At 53.2% G+C, this 22448-nt stretch overlaps 1 protein-coding gene across 7 annotated transcripts in view; it reads right to left on the bottom strand.

Annotated features, from left to right (window-relative positions):
• The window catches only part of svep1 (sushi, von Willebrand factor type A, EGF and pentraxin domain containing 1), an 82593-nt gene that overhangs the window by 6281 nt on the left and 53864 nt on the right, over nucleotides 1-22448 (bottom strand). For all 7 annotated transcript variants that reach the window (XM_086023797.1, XM_086023802.1, XM_086023798.1 and 4 more), the window contains 32 exons: nucleotides 20608-20802; nucleotides 20418-20536; nucleotides 20213-20342; nucleotides 19013-19123; nucleotides 16673-16804; nucleotides 16358-16549; nucleotides 16153-16274; nucleotides 15965-16070; nucleotides 15714-15890; nucleotides 14744-14977; nucleotides 14505-14666; nucleotides 14281-14442; nucleotides 13781-13942; nucleotides 13514-13602; nucleotides 13315-13411; nucleotides 13065-13178; nucleotides 12576-12689; nucleotides 12297-12498; nucleotides 11701-11858; nucleotides 11382-11580; nucleotides 10148-10323; nucleotides 9058-9182; nucleotides 8786-8915; nucleotides 8545-8715; nucleotides 8230-8403; nucleotides 7969-8088; nucleotides 7219-7395; nucleotides 6972-7056; nucleotides 6184-6375; nucleotides 5837-6004; nucleotides 4475-5147; nucleotides 894-3607 (listed from right to left, as the gene is read on the bottom strand). In XM_086023797.1, coding sequence (XP_085879923.1) covers nucleotides 894-3607; nucleotides 4475-5147; nucleotides 5837-6004; nucleotides 6184-6375; nucleotides 6972-7056; nucleotides 7219-7395; nucleotides 7969-8088; nucleotides 8230-8403; nucleotides 8545-8715; nucleotides 8786-8915; nucleotides 9058-9182; nucleotides 10148-10323; nucleotides 11382-11580; nucleotides 11701-11858; nucleotides 12297-12498; nucleotides 12576-12689; nucleotides 13065-13178; nucleotides 13315-13411; nucleotides 13514-13602; nucleotides 13781-13942; nucleotides 14281-14442; nucleotides 14505-14666; nucleotides 14744-14977; nucleotides 15714-15890; nucleotides 15965-16070; nucleotides 16153-16274; nucleotides 16358-16549; nucleotides 16673-16804; nucleotides 19013-19123; nucleotides 20213-20342; nucleotides 20418-20536; nucleotides 20608-20802 — 7882 coding nt within the window. The remainder of the gene's footprint in view (nucleotides 1-893; nucleotides 3608-4474; nucleotides 5148-5836; nucleotides 6005-6183; nucleotides 6376-6971; nucleotides 7057-7218; nucleotides 7396-7968; nucleotides 8089-8229; nucleotides 8404-8544; nucleotides 8716-8785; nucleotides 8916-9057; nucleotides 9183-10147; nucleotides 10324-11381; nucleotides 11581-11700; nucleotides 11859-12296; nucleotides 12499-12575; nucleotides 12690-13064; nucleotides 13179-13314; nucleotides 13412-13513; nucleotides 13603-13780; nucleotides 13943-14280; nucleotides 14443-14504; nucleotides 14667-14743; nucleotides 14978-15713; nucleotides 15891-15964; nucleotides 16071-16152; nucleotides 16275-16357; nucleotides 16550-16672; nucleotides 16805-19012; nucleotides 19124-20212; nucleotides 20343-20417; nucleotides 20537-20607; nucleotides 20803-22448) is intronic.

Below are 22448 nucleotides of genomic sequence, written 5' to 3'. Positions count from 1 at the left end.
AAAACATGCCATTCGGACACGAATACAGAGAACCCCCACACTGTGCATCGCTCAGCACACCTTCCAGACCCACCTGCTACCACATAGTAAAAAGAAAAGTTCCCGGTTCAACGGTCTAACGTGTTTCTCGAGTAGACCCGACGCTCCGTTATCTATTTATGACAGCCAAAGCCCTGTCTGGTGTAAAAGTAGGGCTTTGGTAGCATCTTGCTGGCGAGGAGCATAAAATGTGTTATTGTCAAGAAAAATTTGGGGTCGTCGTCGTGGGTCGAAACCCAAGCAGATTTTTTTCAAGAATATGTTGTTCAAGCCCACTAGTCGAAACAAGGCAATATTGATGAATATGAAATAAGAGTTAAGTTGAAACCATCTCAGGGGGCGGCCATTTTGTCACTCCCGTCCACTGAAAATGACATGCTCAGGTAACGACCAATCACGGCTCAGCTTCAGACAACAGGTCAGCCGCGTTTGGTCGTTACCTGAGCAGTTGTGATGTCAAGTGACAAAATGGCCGCCCCCTGAGATGGCTAAAACTTAACTCTTATTTCATATTCATCAATATTGCCTCGTTTCGACCAGTGGGCTTGAAGAACATACTCTTGAAAAAAATATGCTTGGGTTGACTTCCGCTTTCAGTGTCCGTTTGACCGTAAAATTTCATTTGGGAGTGACAAACAGCTTGAAGCGGGCACGCAAGTGAGAGAGTGACAACCAGTGCCAAGCGATACACAAAAAGCGTGTGTGAATAAATGTGTTCAAAGCATGTGGGAAGAGTACAACTACGCATTAAAAATGTTTTGTTTTATATATTTTTTTTAAATTGGTGGGTCTGGAATGTAAGCCCCGCGATAAGCAGGGGCTCACTGTCCAAGTAATCCTTGTCAGCGGTTTACCTGTATGTGACGTGATTTGGGAAGCTAAAGGCTTCTCCTTCTCCTTGTCCTTCTTCCACTCGCGAATGGGCAACGGCAGGAGGGTTCCCGCAGCGGACGGGCTCACAGCTGATCCTGGGCTCACCCCATCTGCCATCCCTCCCGCAGGAGAGGTGCGGCAAGCCCCTGGGCCGGTAGCCGGGCCGGCACCTGTACACAACGGCGTCCGGGAAGGCGGCGCTGGCGCCCTGCAGCACAGCGTTTGGAACTGTCGGCGGGGCCACGGCGCACCTGCCGCGGCCGCACACGGGCACGCCGGGGCTCCACACGCCTCCCTTCTCGCACACGGCGAGAGCCGGGCCCAGCAGCCTGTAGCCGTCGTCGCACCGGAAGTGGACGCGGTCGCCGCAGGCGCGCTGGCGGCCCAGAACCACCCCGAATTTCAAAACGGGGGGGGCGCAGACGCAGGCTCGACACTGGGGCACGGCGCCTATCCAGAGTCCTTGGGCGGAGCACCGCAGGACGGGGTCGCCCACGACGGCGTAGCCTTCAAAGCAGACGTACTCCACCACGTCGCCGCGGTTGAAACCGGAGCCGTTCACAAAGCCGTGGCTGATGTCCTCGGGCGGATCGCAGCTGATAACGCGGCAGCGCGGCGCCGGTCGGTCCCACAGCCCGTCGGCCCCGCAACGCCGCGTGGGCTCGCCGCTTATGACGTATCCTTGGTCGCATTCGTACCTGAGCTCGCCGTCGGGGCCAAAGTCCGAGCCCAGTATTCGCCCGTGGGCTACTGGGGAGGGCTCCTCGCAGTGGGCGGCGACGCAGGCCAGAGACTGGTGACTCCAGGTGCCATCAGCCTGACAAACGCTCACTGACGTGCCTTGAAGCAGGAAGCCTGGCTTGGCACATCCGAGTTGAATCTCGTGGTTGTAGAGCCAGTCTTTGCCCGTGAAAGCGATGTCAGCGGGGAGGTCGGGGGGGCCGCACGACACCGACTCACAGCGAGGTTTCTCTCCGTCCCACTCGCCGTCGGCCCGACAGCCGAGACTGTCGGCGCCCTTGAGGAGGAAGCCGGGATCGCACTGGTAGCGTACGACTTCGGGGTACACAAAGGCCCCTCCGCGGGCCGCGCCATTGGCCACCGGCCCCGGGTCCCCGCAGGAGACGGGGCGACACACCGGCGCGTCATTGGTCCACAGTTGGCCCGACAGGCACCGCCTCAGCGGCTCGCCCACCAGCTCGTACCCTGGCCGGCAGCTGTACGTGACCGTGCTCCCCCGGGACGAGTCCGTAACGTTGACGGCGCCGTGCTCGGGGCTGGGGGGCGTCACGCACTCGGCCGGCACGCAGGAGGGGGCCGTCCCGTTCCAGCTTCCGTCCTCCTGACACGCCAGCCTGGTGGGGCTGGTGAGGTCGTAACCTTTGTGACAGCGATACTCCACGGTCGCGCCGTGCAGGAAGCTCAGGTCTCTCGGGGAGGAGTCTCCGGCCACCTCGCCGGCCCTGGCGTAGTCGCCAAAGTCGATGTGAGGGGGCAGGCCGCAGTCGGAGGGCACGCAGACGGGAGCGGCACTGGACCAGCCGAACTCCTGGCACGTGAGGTGGTCCTGACCCATGAGCCGGAAGCCGGGGAAGCAGCTGTAGAATATGGTGACGCCGAAGCCGTGATCCCGGCCTTCCACGAAGCCGTTGTCGATGGGCTGGGGAGGGGCGCAGGATATCTGCACGCAAACGGACGGTTCGGCACTCCACCGGCCACTCGCCAGGCACTCGACGGCTTCGGGGCCTTGCAGGCGGTAACCGCGGCGGCAGGAGTAGGCGACGCTGTGGCCAAACTGAAGCTTGGTGAAAGCCACTTGCCCGTTGGCGATCCGTTTGGGCGGCGAGCATTCGACGGGGCGGCAAGAAGGCACGCCTCCGATCCAAAGTCCCTTCTCCCCGCACAGGACGGTGGCGTTGCCGACTAGCTGGTATCCCGTCTTGCAGCTGTACAGCGCCTTGCTGAGGTACATCAGACCCTGAACGTCAACAATTCCGTCGGAAACCTCCACCGGCTGAGGACATTCGACGGGAACGCACTCCGGGTACGGCCGACTCCACTCGCCGCTGGACAGGCAGGACACGGAGTCTTCTTTCCTCAAAGCGAAGCCATCCACGCATCGGTACGCGACCGCCGACCGGAACGGAAAGGGCGGCGAGGATGAGGTCGGGCCACCGAACGACACGTCGGGCAGGGGCCCGCACAGCACCCGCTCGCACGCCGGAAAAGTGCCGTTCCACCGCCGCGAGGGCAAACAGCGGAGGATCCGCGGCCCCCGGAGGATGTAGCCGTCCTCGCAGGACAATTCCACCGTTCCCGTTTGCCAGTCCAGCGAGTTCAGAAGCAGGTGCGTCTCCTCCAGCTGCGGTTCGGGACAGCGCACGGGCGAGCAGCGCGGAGGCCTGCTCTTGTCCCATCGGCCGTTCTTGAGACAGGTCCAGACGCCGTCGCCCGCCAGCTCGTAGCCCTCGTCGCAGACGTACTCCACTTTGCGACCCACCTGGAAGTCCGAGCCCTCGGATTGGCCGTGCGCAATTTGGGGCGGGGGCTCGCAGCTCACAAGCACGCAGGCGGGCGGCTCGTTGTCCGACCACTGCCGGTTGGCCTGGCAAACTCGTTCCGGACGCCCCAGCAGTCGGTAGCCGGCGTTGCAGGCATACATCACCTTGCTGTTGAAGGTGAATCGACCTCGGACCTTTTGGGGGGGAAACAAGCGTGTCATTATAGGCGCATATTTTTGGGGGGTATTACCTTTTGTCATGTCAGCTTGAACCCGTGTGTCATTTAGGCGAGCGCGCTCTGTCATGTTTTGCTCTAGGCGTGCCCTCGCTCTCTCTCTTTGTGTTAGTTGCTGCCCATCTGGAGTGGGGGGGGGGGGGGGCGTTCCCTGTGGCTGGTTTAGGTTTAAAAGGACACCGTTCATCACCACATCTTGTCGGATTATTGACCTTGCTCGCTTCACAGCCCAAGCGCTGTTTTCTAGACCCCTCGTTCTCGTACCTTGTTCTCGATTTTTTGGGGGGTTAAGTTTTGTGGTATAAAGTTTTGTTCCTCGTCACTTTGTGTTTCGTATCATTGTTGAGTTTTTGCAATCTCGTTTTGTTTTTCGGTTGTCAATTCTTCCTTGCCTCGTGCAAGCGTTTTGTGTTTCTTATTTGATGTTCCCTGGCCAGCGTCCTTTGTCGGTCGTTTTTGTATTTTGTCATGAAAGATTTTTCGATTCGACGATTTTGTCTTATTCCTGGTTTTGGGGATCCACATTTTTTCCTGTCCGCTTGTGTCGGACCCGACGCGCTCGCCAGTGCTACTGATGAGCCTCATCGGTGGCGAAGGTGGTTTGTTTGTGCCGAAGAACTCAACGACTGGATGGCGCCATTGATGTCACGCGCATGGTGCGGACGCTTTGCCGATTATTCTGCGTTGCGACTGACCACAGTAAATGGAGCATTCCATGTGAAGGGCGTACAGCCTCGTTTTCGTGAGCCTCTCCACCTCCCTCCCTCCCTCTCCGTTCGAAGTGCACTTAATGCGGGATATGCGGTGTGTGTGCTCTGTGGCTAACCTGGATGTAGCCATTCTTGAGCGGCGGAGGCGCGGAGCAGGACACGGGAACGCAGGCGGGCAAAACCCCGCCCCACTCTCCGTCGGCTTTGCAGGTCCGCCTCTTCTCCCCTCGGATCAGGAAGCCCTTATCGCAGCTGTACGCCACGACGGCGCCGAAACTGTAGTCGCTCCCGCTCACGTAGCCCCGATCGACGCCGTCCGGCTTGGAGCACCTCACGGGCACGCAGGCGACGTCCAGCGGCGGAGGGTCCCACTCGCCGCCCAGGAGGCAGCGCAGCGTCGCCGTGGCGTTGAGCACAAAGCCCTCCTCGCACTTGTAGCTGACTTCCGAGCCGCTGGCGTATTTGGGTTTGCCCACCGAGTCCAAGATGGCGCGGGGCAGCTCCGGCGGGCGCCGGCAGAAGTCGGCGATGCAGCGAGGGGCCTCCTCTCCGTCGGGGGGCGCCCACACGCCCTGAGCGTTGCACACCATCTTGGAGTTGTTGCCCGGCGCGTAGCCGTCGGTGCAGTAGTAGTTGGCGGTGTCGCCGAAGAGCTGGTGGCTCTCGTAGGGCTCGGCGTGGTCGATGGCCGGCGGGGGCCCGCAGGAGCGAGGCACGCACTGGGCGGAGCTGTCGCTCCACCGGCCGCTCGCCAGGCACTCCCTGGTCTCCGAGCCAATCATAGTGTAGCTGTCGGGGACACCGAGAAAGGGGAGGGGAAGTTATTTGGCAATTTGGTCAAGCCAATTTCGAGTTCTGCCAATAAGAATGAATTTCACCTTGAGCTCCGCAAGGAGTGCCCCCACACTGTCATATATACCCATCATTGCAGATAAACGCCACATGGTGGGGGCAAAGTACGACTTTTGGCTAAATGAAGCTCCTCAACTCACTCCAGCGATGTTCTTTGACACTAAGATGCCAAAGGAGAGTGGCGCAGCACTATTTTTCTCATAGGCCAAATTCCTCAGCTCACTTCAACAGAATTCCTTGATGCCATAAGATGGCGGCAAAGAACTAGTTTTGTCCAAGTCCAATTCCTCAACTCACGTCAACAACCAAGATGCAAAAAGGATGTCACAGGCACTACCTTTGTTTGTCTCTTAGCTCTTAAAACGATGTCAAATCAAAATCAACTACCTCGAAGCAAACACTTCATGTTTTATGCTTGCCTGCCTTTCCTCAATACTACTCCAGACTGTGTTGACTCTTAATTGCTCTCGGAGGCCAGCCCCCGAGTGGTTGCGGAGCCCAAAGCAGGTGCTAGCTTAGTTGGCTTAAGCCTTGGGCCGGCTGTGAAGAAAGGTGTTGGCACGTTCACATTTCTTGTTGTTGTTGTTGGTTTTTTTTTTTTTTTAAGTAAAACGGTCTAAAGTTACCCTTCCTTGCAGACGTAGTGCACCTTATTCCCCAGTTCATAGTTCTCCCCTCGTGTGACGGCGTCTCTCAGGGCCGGGGGGTCGCCACACAGGACGTTGACGCAGCGGGGGTACGGCCGGCTCCACTCGCCCGTCTCTTCGCAAAGCACCTCCGTGGGGCCCTGTGGTCTTTGCACAAACACGATGCTTGCAATTGCATCACTGCAGTTGTGACATCACAAGTGATTCGAAAACAAACGGATGATGTGGAGGAGAACGCCGTGTGGCCTGAACAATCCCGAGTGCTTTTGTGCTTGGGGACTCTTTGTCCAGGCGGCGTATGTTGCAATGGAAGCACGTAGCCCTACCTGAAGCCTTCCGCACAAGAGTACGAGACAGTCGACTTGTACGTGCTTGTGGTGAGGGTGTAGAAGGCGTTCCGGACAATGGGCGGCCCCCCGCAGGACACTGGATGGCAGACGGGTGGCGTCCCGCTCCACCTCAGACTAGAGAGGCACTGGAACTCGTAGGGGATTTGAGGAAGGAAACCTTTCATACAGCTGCAAGCAAAGTTCAGACGTGCATGTCAAAAACTGGGAAATCCTGTCAAGACTTGTAGTGAACATGAATGTCCTTCATCGTGACTTGAGGTCATACGGCTCTTGGAATACAGTTCCAGCGGGAATCGGCCCAAACATATTTTCTTTTTTTTTTTTTACAGAATATGTTCCCGGCAGGCCCACTAGTTGAAACACGGCATTCGGATTAATATTGCAGCAAAATTCAGAACTTTCCTATCCATTTCGGGGGGCGGCCATTTTGTCACTTCTGTCGGCTGAAAACGACGCCACAACAGCTCAGGTAACGACCGATCACAGCTCAGCTTCAGAGAGCAGGTCAGCCGTGATCGGTCGTTACCTGAGAAAATGGCCGCCTTCAGAGATGGATAAAAATGAGTAGATTGACTCTTATTCCACAAACGCCATATTTATCAGAATGCCTTGTTGCGACTGGTGGGCTTGCGGAGAACATATTCTTGAAAAAAATATGTTTGGGTTGACTTGCTCTTTCACAGGTCAAGAATCACAAACCAAACACGGAAGCGCAAGGGGCCCACTGTTTGAGGGAAGCAAAACGACGTGGCGGTAGAGGGTACCTGAAAGTCACCTTGCTTCCGTAGGTGAAGTTGTTTCCTTTCATGATGGAATTCTCTGGAACAGGCGGCGTTGGGCAAGACTGGGCTGTTGTGCAAACACGGAGGAATGCTGAGAAAACTCGAGCACGCTTCAATATCAAATAGACATCGCGCCCGCCTCACTGAGCTGCAGTCTGGCAGCGCGTCCGCCATGTTGGATGTGGCACACGTGCCCGTAAACAGATGTAAGCGATGAGAGTGAAGTCACCTGCGCAGTACGGAACGGGGCCGTCCCAGCTGCCCGTCTCCAGGCACTGCAGCTGAGCCGCTCCGATTAATTCGTAGCCGCTCTCGCAGTGGAAGGCCACTTTACTGCCCATCAGGAAGTTGCTGCCGTCCCTGCGGCCAAAGTCAGGTTCTCCGGGTTGCTCGCATTTGATGGGCTCTGCGCCAGTAAGAGTAACATTACGTTCAGACTTTTTGTGAAGCTCTACTTACGCAGACGTACAGCAGTGGAAGAAGTCATCGCATACTTTTACCGGATTTTCTGACATTGTACAGTGTTCCCCCACTCTTATTATTATCATCCTTGACAACGAGATGCCACTTGATGGCAGGAAAGCACTGCTTTTGTGTAAATGAAGATCACTTTAACATAGCTCCTTGCCACCAAGACCTGACAAGATGGTGGCAAAGCGCAAAGTTTTAGGGGGGCCAAATGAAGCTGCTCATCTCACCTCCACATTGTTCCTGGACACTAAAATGGCTCATACGGGCCATAAAGCACAACTTCTGTCTACATGAATCTCACTCCAACATAGTTCTTTGGCACCAAGATGCCACAAGATGGCGTCAAAGCGCTGCTTTAAAAAAAAAAAAAATTGTGAGTTATTTTGCGAAAAACAGATAGCCCCCCCACCCCCTCAAAAGTCAGGCGACGTCGCGAGTATACGGGGAACACTGTATCAGTACTTCTACTTAAGTACAGCGTGTGAGCACTTGCAAGCATTGCATTGACCTGTGCAGTTCTTGCCATCGCCGCTGTACGGGTAGACGCAGGAGCACGTGTAAGAGCCGTCAGTGTTCCGACAGCTGGCGTGACTGTCGCAGTCCGATCCCAGGGCGCACTCGTCCACATCTCAAATGCACACAGAGGATGACATGACACATACTAAGCTTCCATCTGTGACGTGACGAGACGTGACGTGACGAGACGTGACGTGACGAGACGTGACGTGACGAGACGAGACGTGACGTGACGAGACGAGACGTGACGTACCGAGGCAAGCCGGCGGATTTCCTCCCCACTTGCCGCCGTTGGAGCAGTGCACCTTGGCATCTCCCAGCAGGTAAAAGCCGGGGTTGCACCGGTAGACGGCCGAGCCGCCGGCGTAGAAGTGGTCCCCCTCAAACTGGCCGTTGTCCAGGTCTTGAGGGGGCCCGCAGGATACCCCTGGAAACGAAGGACGACAACACTACTCTGAAAACGGATCGTAGCGTAAATAAGCCACTGCTCATCCCACAAATGCGGCACCATTCAAAAGGGACTTAAATGGGCCTGATGAGACTTTTCATGAGCCCAACATTTATTTACGTTCACAGCTGGGAAGAGGGTGGCTCCACTCTCCTTGATTTTGGCACTGGAGAAGTGGCTCCCCCACCAGGTAAAAGCCGGGATCACACGAGAGCTGAACCAGCGCGCCGGGACTCACCTCCACCGTGGAGGCATGGAGGTGAGGCGCAGCATTCTCCAGCGGCGGGCAGTCTGCGCACAAACACCCATCGGGTCACATCGATCGCGGCCACCGACTCCTCCCCGCACCCGCGGCGCTTACCGGCGCAGAAAATGCTGCCGAGGTTCACTTTGACTCGGCCCAGAGCGCCATTGAGAAAGTCGGGCCAGGCGAGAACATTCCCTCTGTGAGTGACGTGGGAGGCGGGGCAGCTGCTGGCGAGGACCTTGATCTACGCAAGAGCACAATGCTTCTTAATCCTGAGCTCTCCAAGCAACCGCCATCGCGCTCGACAAGATGAAAAGGCAGTGGAGTGAACTGTGTACCTCAATGACCCTTTGCAGAGAACGAGTGCGACGAGGTTCCATACAAACCTGTTGGGGTGTTAGGACGCGATCCCAGATGTTGAGCTGGCTGATGGAGCCCACGAAGGATTCCACGGGGTTGAAGCCTTCGCCTCTCTGGTCTTGGTCCTGGCCCAATACCAGCGCCCCTCCACCTGCGGGACAAGGGTCAAGCCTCAGCCGTTAACAACCATTAGACTAAGAAAGAGATTCTTCTCCTCAGTAAGCTCCTGCATATTCCTGCTTCGGCATTGACAAATTCACCAATTTGGAGATTTGTCAACCTTTCCTCCATTATTTGCTGAAAATCTCACCTACTTTCTTTCTGTTTTGCTGCTCAGACCCAAGTCACAAAAGTATTGCATGGGTGCCATCCAGTGGCATCTCGGGCCCAAACATCGATTTGGAAGTGAGTTGAGCCACTTCATTTAGACAGTGACGTGCCAGCGTCTTGTGGAACGTTGGTGCCAAGGAACTATGATGATGTGAGTCGCGGAGTTTCATTTTGCCCAAAAATAGTGCTTTGCTGCCCTCTTGTAGCCTCTACTGGCAATGATCAACCTTTTTGGGGGAGTGTCAATTAGTCAGTGACTTTCACTAACACTATACACACTAACAATTTTTGGGGTGTGTGGAACCTATTCTCAGCTATTTTCCCCAGGACTTTTCTGAAACTCCCTAGGATGCCACAAGATGGCACCAAAGCCCTGCCTTAATAGAAACAAAGTACAGTTGATCCAAGGAAGTACCGGTACTGTATGTTGATGACAAATGATGTGTCAAATGAGAGCCAAGCTTTGCGGGATGGGGAGGAGCTAAGTATAGCCTGGGTTGTTATGGAGAGTACACACTCACTTAGGGTTTGTTTTTTTAATGCAATATTTTTTTTAAATATAGGGAGAGTTTGAAAGAAAATCAAAGTGTTTTGGCACCCGATTTTGTGGCGTATTTGTGGCTTAAACTATTAAAATGGGCAATTTTTAGGGGCAGCGTCAACAGCTTGCGTTTTTTTTCACAATTCACCGCAGAGCTCGGTCACTATCCCCCACGAATGGACAGGGTTTACTGTACGATGGCCATGTGCGCGCATGAAGCGAGCGGGCAGAGGATAGCACTACACCTGGGATACTGGTGCCGACCGACAGGCCTTTGCCTCCATCTGAGGCCCTGCCGTTGATGAAGATCCGCCAGTCCCCGTCCCAGCTCCTCCAGGACACCCCGATGTGGTACCAGCTGCCGGTGTTCACCGCCGGGCAGTCGGTAATTCGCTCCTTCCCGTTCACGTACAGCACCCACCTGCGGGGGGGGGGGGGGGTCACATTTACAATGCTTACACCGGTTCAACATAACTATCTTGTGTGCCGCTGAATGCCAAAGGAATTAAAAACATTCAAGATAAAAAGCATGGCATCATGTTGTTGAGATCAATTGTAATCTTACAGTAACAAATATTATGATATTGAGTCAAAGTTCTAACAAGGGAAGAAAGTCAGGATTATTTGAGTGAACTTTGCACATTCACATTCAAGGTGTGGCTTTCAAAAATTCACCTTTTTTTTTTATAACCTATCCTTCGTTATTTGCTGAAAAACTCAGTTTCATTGTTTTTGTGCGTAGGCCAAAGCAAGAAAAGTTGTGGCCCCTTCTCTTTCTTATTTTGCCTAGCTGTTTTTCTTTTTCTAGTTTTTCATTTGCATCCTGTGAGGTTAAGATCAGGGGAATGCCGTTAATATTTGACAACTCTTTGAGACTCTTTTGCGATCGTGGGCTACATAAATGTGACCTGACGCTATCAGCTTTGGTATCGTCCTGTGCTGTCTTTGGGGTCAAGCAAGTGCGTTGAACTGAGACGAAGCATTTGACTTTGACACAAGTAGTGCTTTGGCGTAAATCTTGTGACATCTTGGTGTCCAGGAACTATATGAAGTAAGTTGAGTAGTTTCACCAAGCACAAAAAAAGTGCTTTGCCACTTTGTTGTGGCAGTGAGGCCATTTTCCAGCTTTTTGAAGGCAGCCTCAATGACTTGCTCAAAGATTTTCACGACTCACAACAGGGCTGGGTCCCAATTCCACAAAGAGCGGGGCTTCCCTGTAGTAATTGTTCTTGGAAAAAAAAAAACTTGAATCAAGCAAGGATGTCAGATTCATGTGATGATACATCACAATCGTACATCTGAGTTTTTAGCCCCAAATTGAATGTAAGGATGAGCAATTCGTTTGGTATGTTTCTTGTATTGTGAAGGTGTGCAACTTAGTCCAATGAAGACATTAGCCACAAATTATTTTGTGGACCCCGAGCTATGGCTCGTGGACCCCAGTTTGAGAACCACTGTCGCACGTGCACCAATACTGACCCATTGTAGTCTATGAGCAGAAAAGCGTTATCGCTGCCCTCCACGGCGTAGGAGATTGGCGTGCCATAATTGGTGGTGTCCGATGACTTCATCCAGAAGGTGCAGGTGATCTCCGTAAGTGCCGGCATCACTCCATCCATCAGCACGTAACCGTGGATACCCGACACCTCAAAGTCCAAGTTGAAGGCGGCAGACATTTCTGGCAGCGGGTCGGGGCGGGGGGGGGGAAATCGAAAAAATCTCAATTTCAAATCTTCCTCTCTGGGCGTTGCGTTCTCATGACAAGCCCAAAAGGTGCGCATCATCTGTCCTATAGTACCTGTCTCACACCTGGTTCCGTTGAACCCAGGGAGGCAGCGGCAAGTGTAGAACCCGAGACCGTCCAGGCAGCTGGCCCCGTTCACGCAGGGGTTGGGCTCACACTCGTCCACGTCCACCTCGCAAAGTGGGCCGCTGTAGCCCTCCAAACACTCACACCTGCCAATCGGGAGCTCGGATGAGGACCTCATGCCGCAGGTGCGCGTGCATTACGCAGCGCGTGACCTCGCCAACAGCAGACACAGGGACATGCAGCTTTGGGGTGAAGCCAAAATGCACAAGAACCTTTTCAGGTGGACTTGCACGGAGGAGACTGCATTGTGGTCTGTTTGCATGTGTTGCGGTTGTCAGAAGATTGAAAAGGACTCACACTGACTGACATCAAGGCTCATTTGGGTTAACCTGTCCATGGTGTTTTGTATTCAGTCTTAGCAATGAGCTAGTGGACAGTCGGTAGACAAGATGTAAACGGCTTTGGTGCTTTTTGTACATTTGAGATTGGGGGGGGGGGGGGGGGGGGGAACTCTCTCTGTTGCAACCTGCCGATGGCAGTCGGGGACATTCGGCGAATAAATGGAATTGAGTGTCATAAATCACCTGAAATCGTTGACGCCATCCAGGCAGGAGGCGCCGTTAAGACAGGGGGCGCTGCCGCATTCGTCGACGTTGACCAGGCAGCGCTCCCCCGTGAAGCCGACGGCGCAGTTGCAAGTGTAGCCGCCCGTCAAGTCCTCACACACGCCGCCGTTCTCGCACGGGTCCGACAGACACTCGTTGATTTCCAGTTCACAGCGAGGTCCTGACGAAGTCGAGGCCAGGGCAAAAAAAGGTCAATATCACTCTCGTTTTCGGGGAAAAAATGAAAATATCACGAACCTGTGAATCCGTCGGTACAACTGCACGTGAATCTGTTGACTTCGTCCACGCACACGCCCTGATTTAGGCAGGGGGATGAGAGGCATTCGTTCACCTCTGCCTCACACAAAGAACCTGAGACACAAAAAAAAAGGGTGTAGCGTAAAGTGCAATTTGAATCGTGTTAAAGTTGCCATGTCTGGACGATTCATCGATTCTGAAGAGAGTCAGCACTGACGCGTTTCCCAACTGCTCCAGCCACAACATTAAAATAAAAGAAGCAACTCTGAATTCTAATTCCTGCTGAGAAACAGCCAAGATGAGTGGAATAATGTTCACGTTATTTCCCGCAGGACACAATTTTCACATTGTCATTTAATTACAGTACACCGCCAACGACGATGACTTGGGGGGGGGGGGGCATCTGGAGATGATATTTTAAGGCTGTAACAGCCAGCCCTAATGTCATTTTTTTTTGGAACTCTCGAATTCAATCAAAGAATGCCTGACCTAAAAATCCGGCCTTGCACTGACACTGGAACTCTCCCATGCCGTCCTTGCACAGGCCTCCGTTCTGGCACGGAGCCGAGTCACACTCATCCACGTCCACCTCACACTTGGCACCTGTTGGGGGCAGACTTTGTCATTCTGATGACATTTAGTCGTACAGTAGTACACATGCTCGTTGGCCAGGAAACGTACGAGGGCCCTGGACACAAAAAGTCGGAGAAGGCCTAAACGAGTCGCCCTCTCGGTTTACCTGTGAATCCGGGCATGCACGTGCAGACGTAGCCAGCTCCCACCTCTTCGCACGTTCCCTTATTCTGACAGGGGTTTAGGAAACACTCGTGGAAAACCTGCCGGAACGGATCGCAATGAAGCGCACCTCACGCCACGGTTGGCTTCATGGGGGGGGGGGGGGGGGGGGGAAAGAAAAAAAAAGAAAAGAGGTGGCGCACCTGGCTGCTGGCTTGGTAGTCCTCGATGACCTCGACCTCTGGAGCGGCAGTCACGCTCTCCTCTTTGGGCAGAAAACTGGAGCCAAAACCTGAGGATGAACCAAGAGAATTCTTTCTGCGGATGTGACGCGAAAGTGAATGAGGAGGAGATGACGCTGAAGTCAAATGAACTCAAATGTCGAAATGAAGAATGCGAGACATGAAGTGGCGAGGCTTTGAACCGGTTGAGAAACGTGGGAAATATCAGTGCTGGAGCGGAAGTCTTACTGGAGCAATGCTGGATGGTGGTTGCCCCGGTAACAGTGGTGGTTCCGTAGAAGGGGCAGGAGAGGCAATACGAGCGCCCGTGATCCGGCTGGTAGTAATCACTGGGGCAAGCGTAGCAGGGAACCAGGCCGGTTCGCGAGAAGTGGCCTGCTGAACACGGAACTGCGGACACGGAGTGTGGAATTTACAACGAAAAACTCAAAGAGCAGAAATTGTCTGTGTCTGTGTGTGTGTGTGTGTACTGTATATGCATATACATACACACAAACACATAGCAAAGCGTGTAGAGTCTCTGTCACTGAAATACACAAGTCGTTTCAGTGTCTGTACTTTTACTTAAGTACAGGAGTTAAAGGTACTTGCTTACTTTTACTTTAAAGAAGCATTTAAGTATTTTTTTTTTTTCACACAAGTATTGGCACGTCTACTTCGGCACAGAGCGTGAGTCTGATTTTTTTTTTTTTTTTGGGACTGTCCTATAATGAAAAGCAGGCGGTCACCTCCGCACTCCATCTCTTCCACCGCTCCCCGGGTGACTGTGGACGTCTGGTCAGGACAGACCAGACACTCCCTGGCGCCGTAACCGGGCTGGAAGTGACCCAGCGGGCAGGATTCGCATATCTCCAAGCCATTCGCAGAGTGACTGCCAGGCTTGCACTGGCCTGAAAAGACAGAGGGAGATTGCTACTTTTGCACATTGACTCCCGTCCGGCAAGCGGCACACCTTTGCATTCGGCCACGTTGCGAGAGTGCAGGTAGGCAGTGGAAGTCCCCTCGGGGCAGGATTTGCACTCCAGCTGCCCCTCCTGGTCCTGGTAGGAACCCAGCCAGCAGCTCTCGCATTCCTTGTACTCCAGGGAGAAATAGGTCCCCACCGGACATTGCACTGCAAAGAGCGCGCGGTCGTCAGCGCGGAGGCGAAGGGCCCAAAACGGAGGCGCCGGCTCGGGCGGGCCCGCCTACCGCACATCCTTCCTTTGAGCACGGAGCCAGGTCTGCAGAAGAGCGAAGCCTTCCCGCTCTCCAGCGACTTGGCGTCGGCCACGATCATCTGGGACGACACGCGGAAACTGGACAGCGGCTGCCTGGCCAGCGTTCGCTTCAGACGATTGGTCAGCTGCTCCAGGGTTCGCAGGAGCCTCCTCTGATTGGCCGCCTCCATCGAGTCGTTCCTCGACAGCGGGAGAGGGACGCTTGCTGGGAGAAAGGCAAGTTTGGTAACCGTCCCGTACGACCATTGTAAGAAAGGAAGTGAACTGCCGTTCCCCCCCCACCACCCACCCACCCGCCTCCGCAATACTGAGAAGGCAATTGAATTATGCAATTCTTGGTTTTTTTTCTAAATTATAAATATAAATATCAACAATATCACATTTAAAGTGGAAATCAACCCAAAGAATTTTTTTTTCAAGAATATGTTCCCATGCGGCCCACTGGTCGAAACACGGCATTGTGATGAATATGGCTTTTGTGGAATATGAGCGAAGCAGCAAAATGCGGCCGTTTTTGCCCATCTCGGGGGGCGGCCGTTTTGTCACTTCTGTCGACTGAAAATGACATCACATTTGTTCGGGGCTCAGGTAACGGCCGATCACTGCCCCGCTTCAGAAAACAGGTCAGCCGCGATTGGTCCTTACCTGAGCCCCGAGCAGCGGTGATGTCATTTTCAGTCGACAGAAGTGACAAAACGGCCGCCCCCGCAGATGGCTAAAAACGGCTGCATTAAGTCCTATTCCACAAATGCACCGGTTCAGAATGTCGTGTTTCAACTTTAAGAATATTATGAAAGACAGTTTCTTGATCTACTACGGTTACCGTTTTAAATACGGTGTGACGACGTGCAGTCTTTTAAGCGTTTACTCGGACAACTTGAGCAAATTCTATCCAACAAGCGTGGCGTGAACTCAAGTCAGTAAGCTCTCAAAGTTTCTACCCGTGATGTTGAAAAAGATCTGGATCTTCTGGTCCCGGGCGGGTCCCCGGATCCTTCTGTGCCTCCTGCTGGGATGGCGTCTTTGCCGTCTCGGGGCGGGCTGGCGGGCGGCGGCGGCGAAGCCCGACTCAAAGTAGGCATAGTCCTGTGCTCCCTGAGGACCCCAACCTCCCGGCACTGAGGGGCGGGCGGTCGACACGAAGAAGGATGAAAAGGGACGCCCACCTCAACGTAACGCTTGCGTGACGTACCGATGGCGAATCCATTGTCGTAGTCGTAGTTGTACTCCAGGCAGTTGCCTTGCGGCACCACCTCCAGTTTGCAGGTGACGTCGTCGCCGCTGCAAATGTTGGGGAGCTGCGAAGGCAAGGCCACGTGCGCCAATGAAATTGGGGGGCGCCGGAGGTGGGCCATTGTAAAAGGAGCTGCCGCCGCTCACCATGCTTCGCAGTTTCGATTTCAGCTCCCCCGTGAACGACTTGACCAAGTCCACGTCGTCGCAGCGCGAGGCTTTAAACAGCATCTCAAACGGCTTCAGCCCGTTGTTGGCCACTCGGTTTACTGGAAAAACAAAACAAACAACAAAACCTGTCAACGGGGAGTTCGCTTCGCACGCCGGGCTCGGCGTCTTGCGTTGCACCCACCCGAGCAGTCGGGTCTGTCCGGGGAGTAGGGCGGCTCCCACAAGCCGTTGTGGGCGCACGAGTAGCTGTGCACCGCGTCCTGAGTCAGGCTGTAGCCTTGCTTGCACTGCAGCGTACACTTGACGCCTTTCTCGTCCTCCAGGCAGACGAACTCTCCGTTGATGGGCGCGTACGGTTGCTCGCAAGTCGTACCTGGACAAATCAACATCGGCGCGTGTGCGTCGGCGAGCCAGTGCGGGCGGCGTGCGGCCGGGCGGCGTGCGGCCGGGCGGCGTGCGGCCGGGCGGCGTGCGGCCGGCCGGCGTCGCGCCTTACCTCGCACGCTGACGGTGAGGTTGCACGTGCGGCTGTTTCCTGCCGCGTCCGTGGCCGTGTACTGGACCAGAGTCTCTCCGACTGGGAAGAGCGAGCCTGGGGAATGGCTGCTGCGCACCGACAGGCGGCCGCCTTCAACAAAATCACACAGACGCAAGCCGTCAGCTTTCGACACGGACATGGTCGCATGTCATCCTGCAGGGGGCAGTCTCGGGCTTCGTTTTCAGGGCCAAATGCAAGAAGTATCGAAGGCCACTTTGCGCCGTTCCGCATACATCGTTGGCATGGATGGATGAAAAAAAGATGCATTATTATACATCATAGACACACACGCAACTCAAACGCCGTCTCACACGTTACTGACTTTTTCTTTCATTTACACACACAAATGAAACACTCTCATATTCACTACTTACACAACGAAAGCATTCTCACAGGTGACTGAAATGCTAACCCTCGTTCATTACCGACATTTTTTTTTTCCATCCACAGACAGGCGAAACACTCACTCTGACACTCACTGCTGAGACTCTTACATGATTAAAAAACAAAAACTCACACACTCCTGAAATGCTCACACACAAAGCAGGGATATTTTTCTCACTTACACACACAACTGAAATGCTCTCATACAAACAAACGCTCCTGATTGTCACTGTGCGTTCATGGTGGAGAGGCTGCCTTTTTGGCTGCGGATGTCAGCAGGAAAAAACGAGGGGCGGAAAAACCCTGAACGCCGATTGACCCGGCCCGTAAGAGCCGTAAGAGTGGCGAGCAGCTGGGCTGACACACGTCTGGGGTCTCCCTTTCCAGCCTGCGGAAATGTCAACGTATCCTTCGTACGTACGTGTGCGTGCCCGGCGAGCGCAAACTATATTTAGACCCGCCATCAGGGTGTGGGCCTGGAAAAACAAAACTCTTGACGTCGAAAACCGAGCTGGGCTGACGTTGCGCGGCCCCCGTGGGAAGACGGTGCAGCCTGTTATTACGTCTGGGCGGGCGGGCGGTCGGGGGGGGGGGGGGGGGTGGGGGGCAGACAGGTGGTCACCCAGGGCCTCGTTCAAGTGGGACTGTTTTGTGTCTGCAAAGTTCAGTGGTGGAAAAGTGACAAAGTAGCATTATTGGATTACTCTACTTCAGTAGTTTGCCTTTGGCTACTTTTTCTTTTGACTTTTACTGGCACAAGAGCAGAGGCGGCAAAATGACTCACACTGACCTGTATTTGAAGTCGAAAAACAGATACATAATCTCCATTTTGGTACGCTGGCACGAGGAGGACAAGCGGAGAAACGCGGAGTCATTTGGCCAGCTTTGCCACACAAGGAGCAAGAGCGTCAATGACACGGCGGCAAAATCCAGTTTGTCATCTTTGACCGCAACACAAGGCAGTGACACAGCCGCCCGCCAATGCGCCGACAATGCGTGCAAATGAAGGCCTCGGCCGGCGCATCGACGTCGCAGATGTGCCGGTGTGACCTCCCCCAGTGCGAGGGCGACGCCATTTCAGGCACCTTTCGATAACAAAGGCAAAAGATTTTGAGAGCGGGGCCGGTGACAAGTTGGTGCTCAAGCTCGGCTTGACTTTGGGACGCGACAAATACGGGCCGGGTCATTCAGCGGAAGATATAACCCGCATATTTCTGTTATTATTGAGATGAACCCAACAAATGATTCATGATGAACTGCTACAAAATACAAATGAATAAATACTACTCATCAATTGGGTAACAATTGACACTTCTGATTTTTTGATTTGGTATAATAAATGTATTATGGATTAACTAGTCAAATACATGTTCACTGTATCAAACAATTGTTTATTTTACTAGTAGTATTTTTTAACACATTGCAACATAAGTCAAAGGTAATGACGTTCAAACATCCGCCCCCAAAAATAGCAGCTTTTTTGGGGTTTTTTTGCAAATTTTTGGCCAAGTCTTTGATGATGATTATAGCTGTTCCTATTTTTTCTACATATTAATGCATAATCGCGTAAGATTAAGACAATGACATTCAAGCATCCCCTCCCCAAAATAATCAGCCAAATACGTGACAATTTTTGCCGATTTTGCTCTCTGTTTACAACAGGCCATAAATCTTACTTACTTTGTTATGCGTATAGTGTTCATGTGTGGAAACGCAACGGCATGAGTGCAACTTCTCGCATCTGTTTTTGGCATTGGCGCGACAAATTCGCTTTCTCAGTCTTTGAGACAATGACAATCCATCTTTCGTCCAGTCTCTTGCACACACAACTTTTTTCCAGTCACTGGATGGAAAAGATCTTGTTTATCCATCATTTGAAGACGGCAGCGGAGGGCGCTCGCCACGCAGACATACCTGAGTTATCGGAAAACCGCGGCTCCTCCCAAACCACCGCCGCCGTCTCGCCGTCCGTGGCCCCGACCGTGGGCGGGGACCTGCACCTGTCAATCACCGGCGGCTCCGTATCTGGACAAACCAGAAAATCTCAAGGGGACGGCACACGTTTCCCGTGAAAAAACACTCAGCTCCGCCTCCCGTGCTAACATATGGAAATGTTCAGGGAGGTTTTTCTTTCCGCCTGCCTACTGGCATGACAGACCTGTTTTGGGACTTTTTTTTTATTTTATTTTTGCACCTGCTGAGATGAATGAGCTGTCTGAGTGACGAAGATGGGACGACGTTTCCTGTAAACGGAAGCCTGCAATTACACTTACGAGGACATCCAAACGTCGCTGAGTAATTGACGCGGCCCCTAAAAAGCGAAATAACGGCCTGCGGATGTGACAAGGTGACAGCGACGCACTACTTTTTGTCGAAATGAAGCTCGTCGACTCATTTCAGCATAGTTCCTTGACACTCACCGCGTGCCGCGAAATGGGAGTGAATCAAACTATCCGGCGAAATCAATCTCCTCAACTCACTTGAACGGTTCTCACACTGACATCACAGGTGGTTCCAAAATACCAAACAAAATGGCAGCAATGGACTATTTTGGTTGTCTAAATGAAACTTTTGAGCTCACTCGACAGTTCTTTCAATCCAAGATGCAACAAGATGACGGTAAAGCACTACTTTTGTCAAAATGAAACCCCTCCAATCGCTTCCAAAAAGTTGGGTGACTCCAAGATAGCACAAGATGGTGGCAAAACACCATTCCTGTCAAAGTGAAACTCTCCAACTCGCTTCAACATAGTTCATTGACTCAAGATGTTGCAAAATAGCGGTAGAGCACTACTTGTGTCCAAATGAAACTCCTCAACTCACTTCAACAGAGTTCCGTGAAGCCAAGAAGCCACCAGCTGGTGGCAAAGCGCTATTTTTGTTTCGCTGAAACTGCTCAACTTTCTTTGAGATGATTTTTAACTCCAAGACGACATTAGATGGCGGTAGAGCACTATTTGTCGTCCAAATGAAACTCCTCAACTCATTTCAACAGAGTTCCCTGGCGCCAAGAAGCCACCGGGCGGTGGCAACGTCAGATTTGCGTCGCTTCGGCCTGAGCACAAAGTGTGAAATGTGCGTCCTGAGTCCAGAAAGGTTGTGAAAGGCGTTTACCAATGACAGTGACGGTGAAAGAACAGTTGGCCTGGTTCCCGGCGCGGTCGGCGGCGATGTAGGTGATGGTCTCCGTTCCGATGGGGAGCAGCTGCGGGGGAGCGTACACCGGTTTCACCTGCACCGCCACCTAGAGGAAGGCACGCGTATTACAAGGCGTATTACACACAAAAAAGCGTTTTTGTCTTTTTGCAGGGCGTCGGACCTCCTCTTTGGAGTTGTCGGTGGCAATGGGAGCGTTCCAGACGACGTGAGCGGTGCCGCGTCGGTCATCCGTCTGGGCGACGATCCTCTGCGGGCACTCGATCCAGGGCGGCTCCACATCTGAACAAGCGCAGCAAAATGGTCTGGCGCGTCGAGTCCGCGCCAGCCGACGGGCACGCGCGCCGCCGTACCTTTGCACGCCGCCTTGTGGACATTGGCGGTCCAGTTGCCCGAGCCCAGGCACACCGCCTTTCTGTTTCCATGGAGACTGTATCCTTGGCGACAGGTGAGCATGCAGGCGGAGCCCGGAGACGCCGGCCTTTTGGTGCAGGCGGGCGGCGACACCGAGATGTTCTCCAGGGGCCCGATCGGGGGGCAGCGCGCCTCTGCGAGGGAGACGGACGGCCGGCCGGCCGGCCGGACGGACGGGTCGTGAGATGCATCTGACGCGCTAACGCAGCTCGTCGCTCAACTCGATGCAAAACGGGTACAGCCTTACACAACCGCAAACTAAAATCAGACCGAAACGTATTTCAACACATTTTTGTTGGACAGAATAATCGGCACCGCAGGGGGTGGGGGGGGGCGGTTATTGGATTTCAAAAATCAGAATAACGCGTTCCCCGCAAAATCACGGTTTTACAGATTTTCAAGCAATCGTCGTTTGAATAAGGGTGGATAAAAAAACGAGACCTTCCGCGAAAATCCGCCATTAACGCGCCCGACCCTGCTAATGTTTATATTTGCCGATAGATGCCCCCAACACCTCAATTCCCTTCACCTTCCTAACTTCCTTGACACCAAGATGTCACAGGATGGTGGCAAAGCACTATTTTTGTCTAAATGAATGTCCTCAACTCACTTTAAACATACTTTCATGACACAAGAAACCACAAAGGATGGTGGCAAAGCACAATCTGTCAAAATCGTACTCCTCAATCCACTGTTTGGTCAAAGGTTGGCAGCAAAGCACTATTTTGGTCTACATGATACTCCTCAATTCAATTCGACACAGTTCCTTGACACAAGAAACCAGCAAAGAGGGCGACAAAGCACTGCTTTTGTCTAAATAAAACTCTTTAACACCCGCTTTAACGTAGGTCCTTGACACCAGAAACGGTGTCGGCAAAACACTTCTTTTCGTCTGAATGAAACGCCTCAACTCATTTTGACAAAGTTCCTTGCCACAAAACAACGGCCAAGTATTCTTTTTGTCTTGCCAGCCAGATGTCACAGGCTGGCGGCAAAGCACTACTTTTGTCTCAAGGGCATTCCTCAACTCTTTCCGTCTTTTGACAGCAAGATGCCACAAAGGACGGCGGCAAGACATTATTGATGAGACTCCTCAATACACTGCGATGTAGATTCTTAACAGCCAGATGGCGACAAAGCACACCTTTTGACTCAATGAAACCCCTCAACACACTTCCACATAATTCCTTGCCACAAAGTGCCCATAAAGAGGTGTCAAAGCACTATGTTTGTCAAAATGAAACTCTCCAGCTACTTGACGATTTTTATGAACATACGTAAGGGCCGCTTCGTATGAACGTATCATAATTTCGGGTTTACGCCAGTAATGTAGGCAATTATAACGTGTTTTGCGAGTGTCCAGGAGTCATCAAGAGAACTGGAGGCCTTTTCTCTCCTTTCTGGGACGCAAGCCTGCCTGCCTGCCTGCCTGCCTGCCCCCCTCTAACTCGTCCGCTACAAGCCATGAATGGCGGCTTCACCCGCATCGCGGCATCCTCTCGGGGAGGTTGAGGCGATCGCCTTACTTCGCTGTGCAAATAAAACGACTCGGAGCCCGGCTCGGAGATTTACGACGAGAGCGCCCAGAAGGACAAACAAACAAGTCGGCACTCAGAAGGTGTTTTGGGGGGGGGGGGGGGGGGGGGCGCTGTCAGGAAGCGGCTGAGACGGCTGTTATGAAAACGAGAGGTAAGCATAAACTCTCATTCCGCTGGCTTTTTTGCCACTACCTACTGTGCTTGACTCGACATCTTGTCATAGGAAATTGGGGAATTAAGGA

The sequence above is a fragment of the Filicampus tigris genome, chromosome 2, assembly GCF_054856515.1.
Source record: "Filicampus tigris isolate MCC_2025a chromosome 2, RoL_Ftig_1.0, whole genome shotgun sequence".
In the NCBI taxonomy this organism is placed as follows: Eukaryota; Metazoa; Chordata; class Actinopteri; order Syngnathiformes; family Syngnathidae; genus Filicampus; species Filicampus tigris.
The sequence above is the reverse complement of the archived record's forward strand: the minus strand, read 5'-3'. Positions and strand labels throughout refer to the sequence as shown.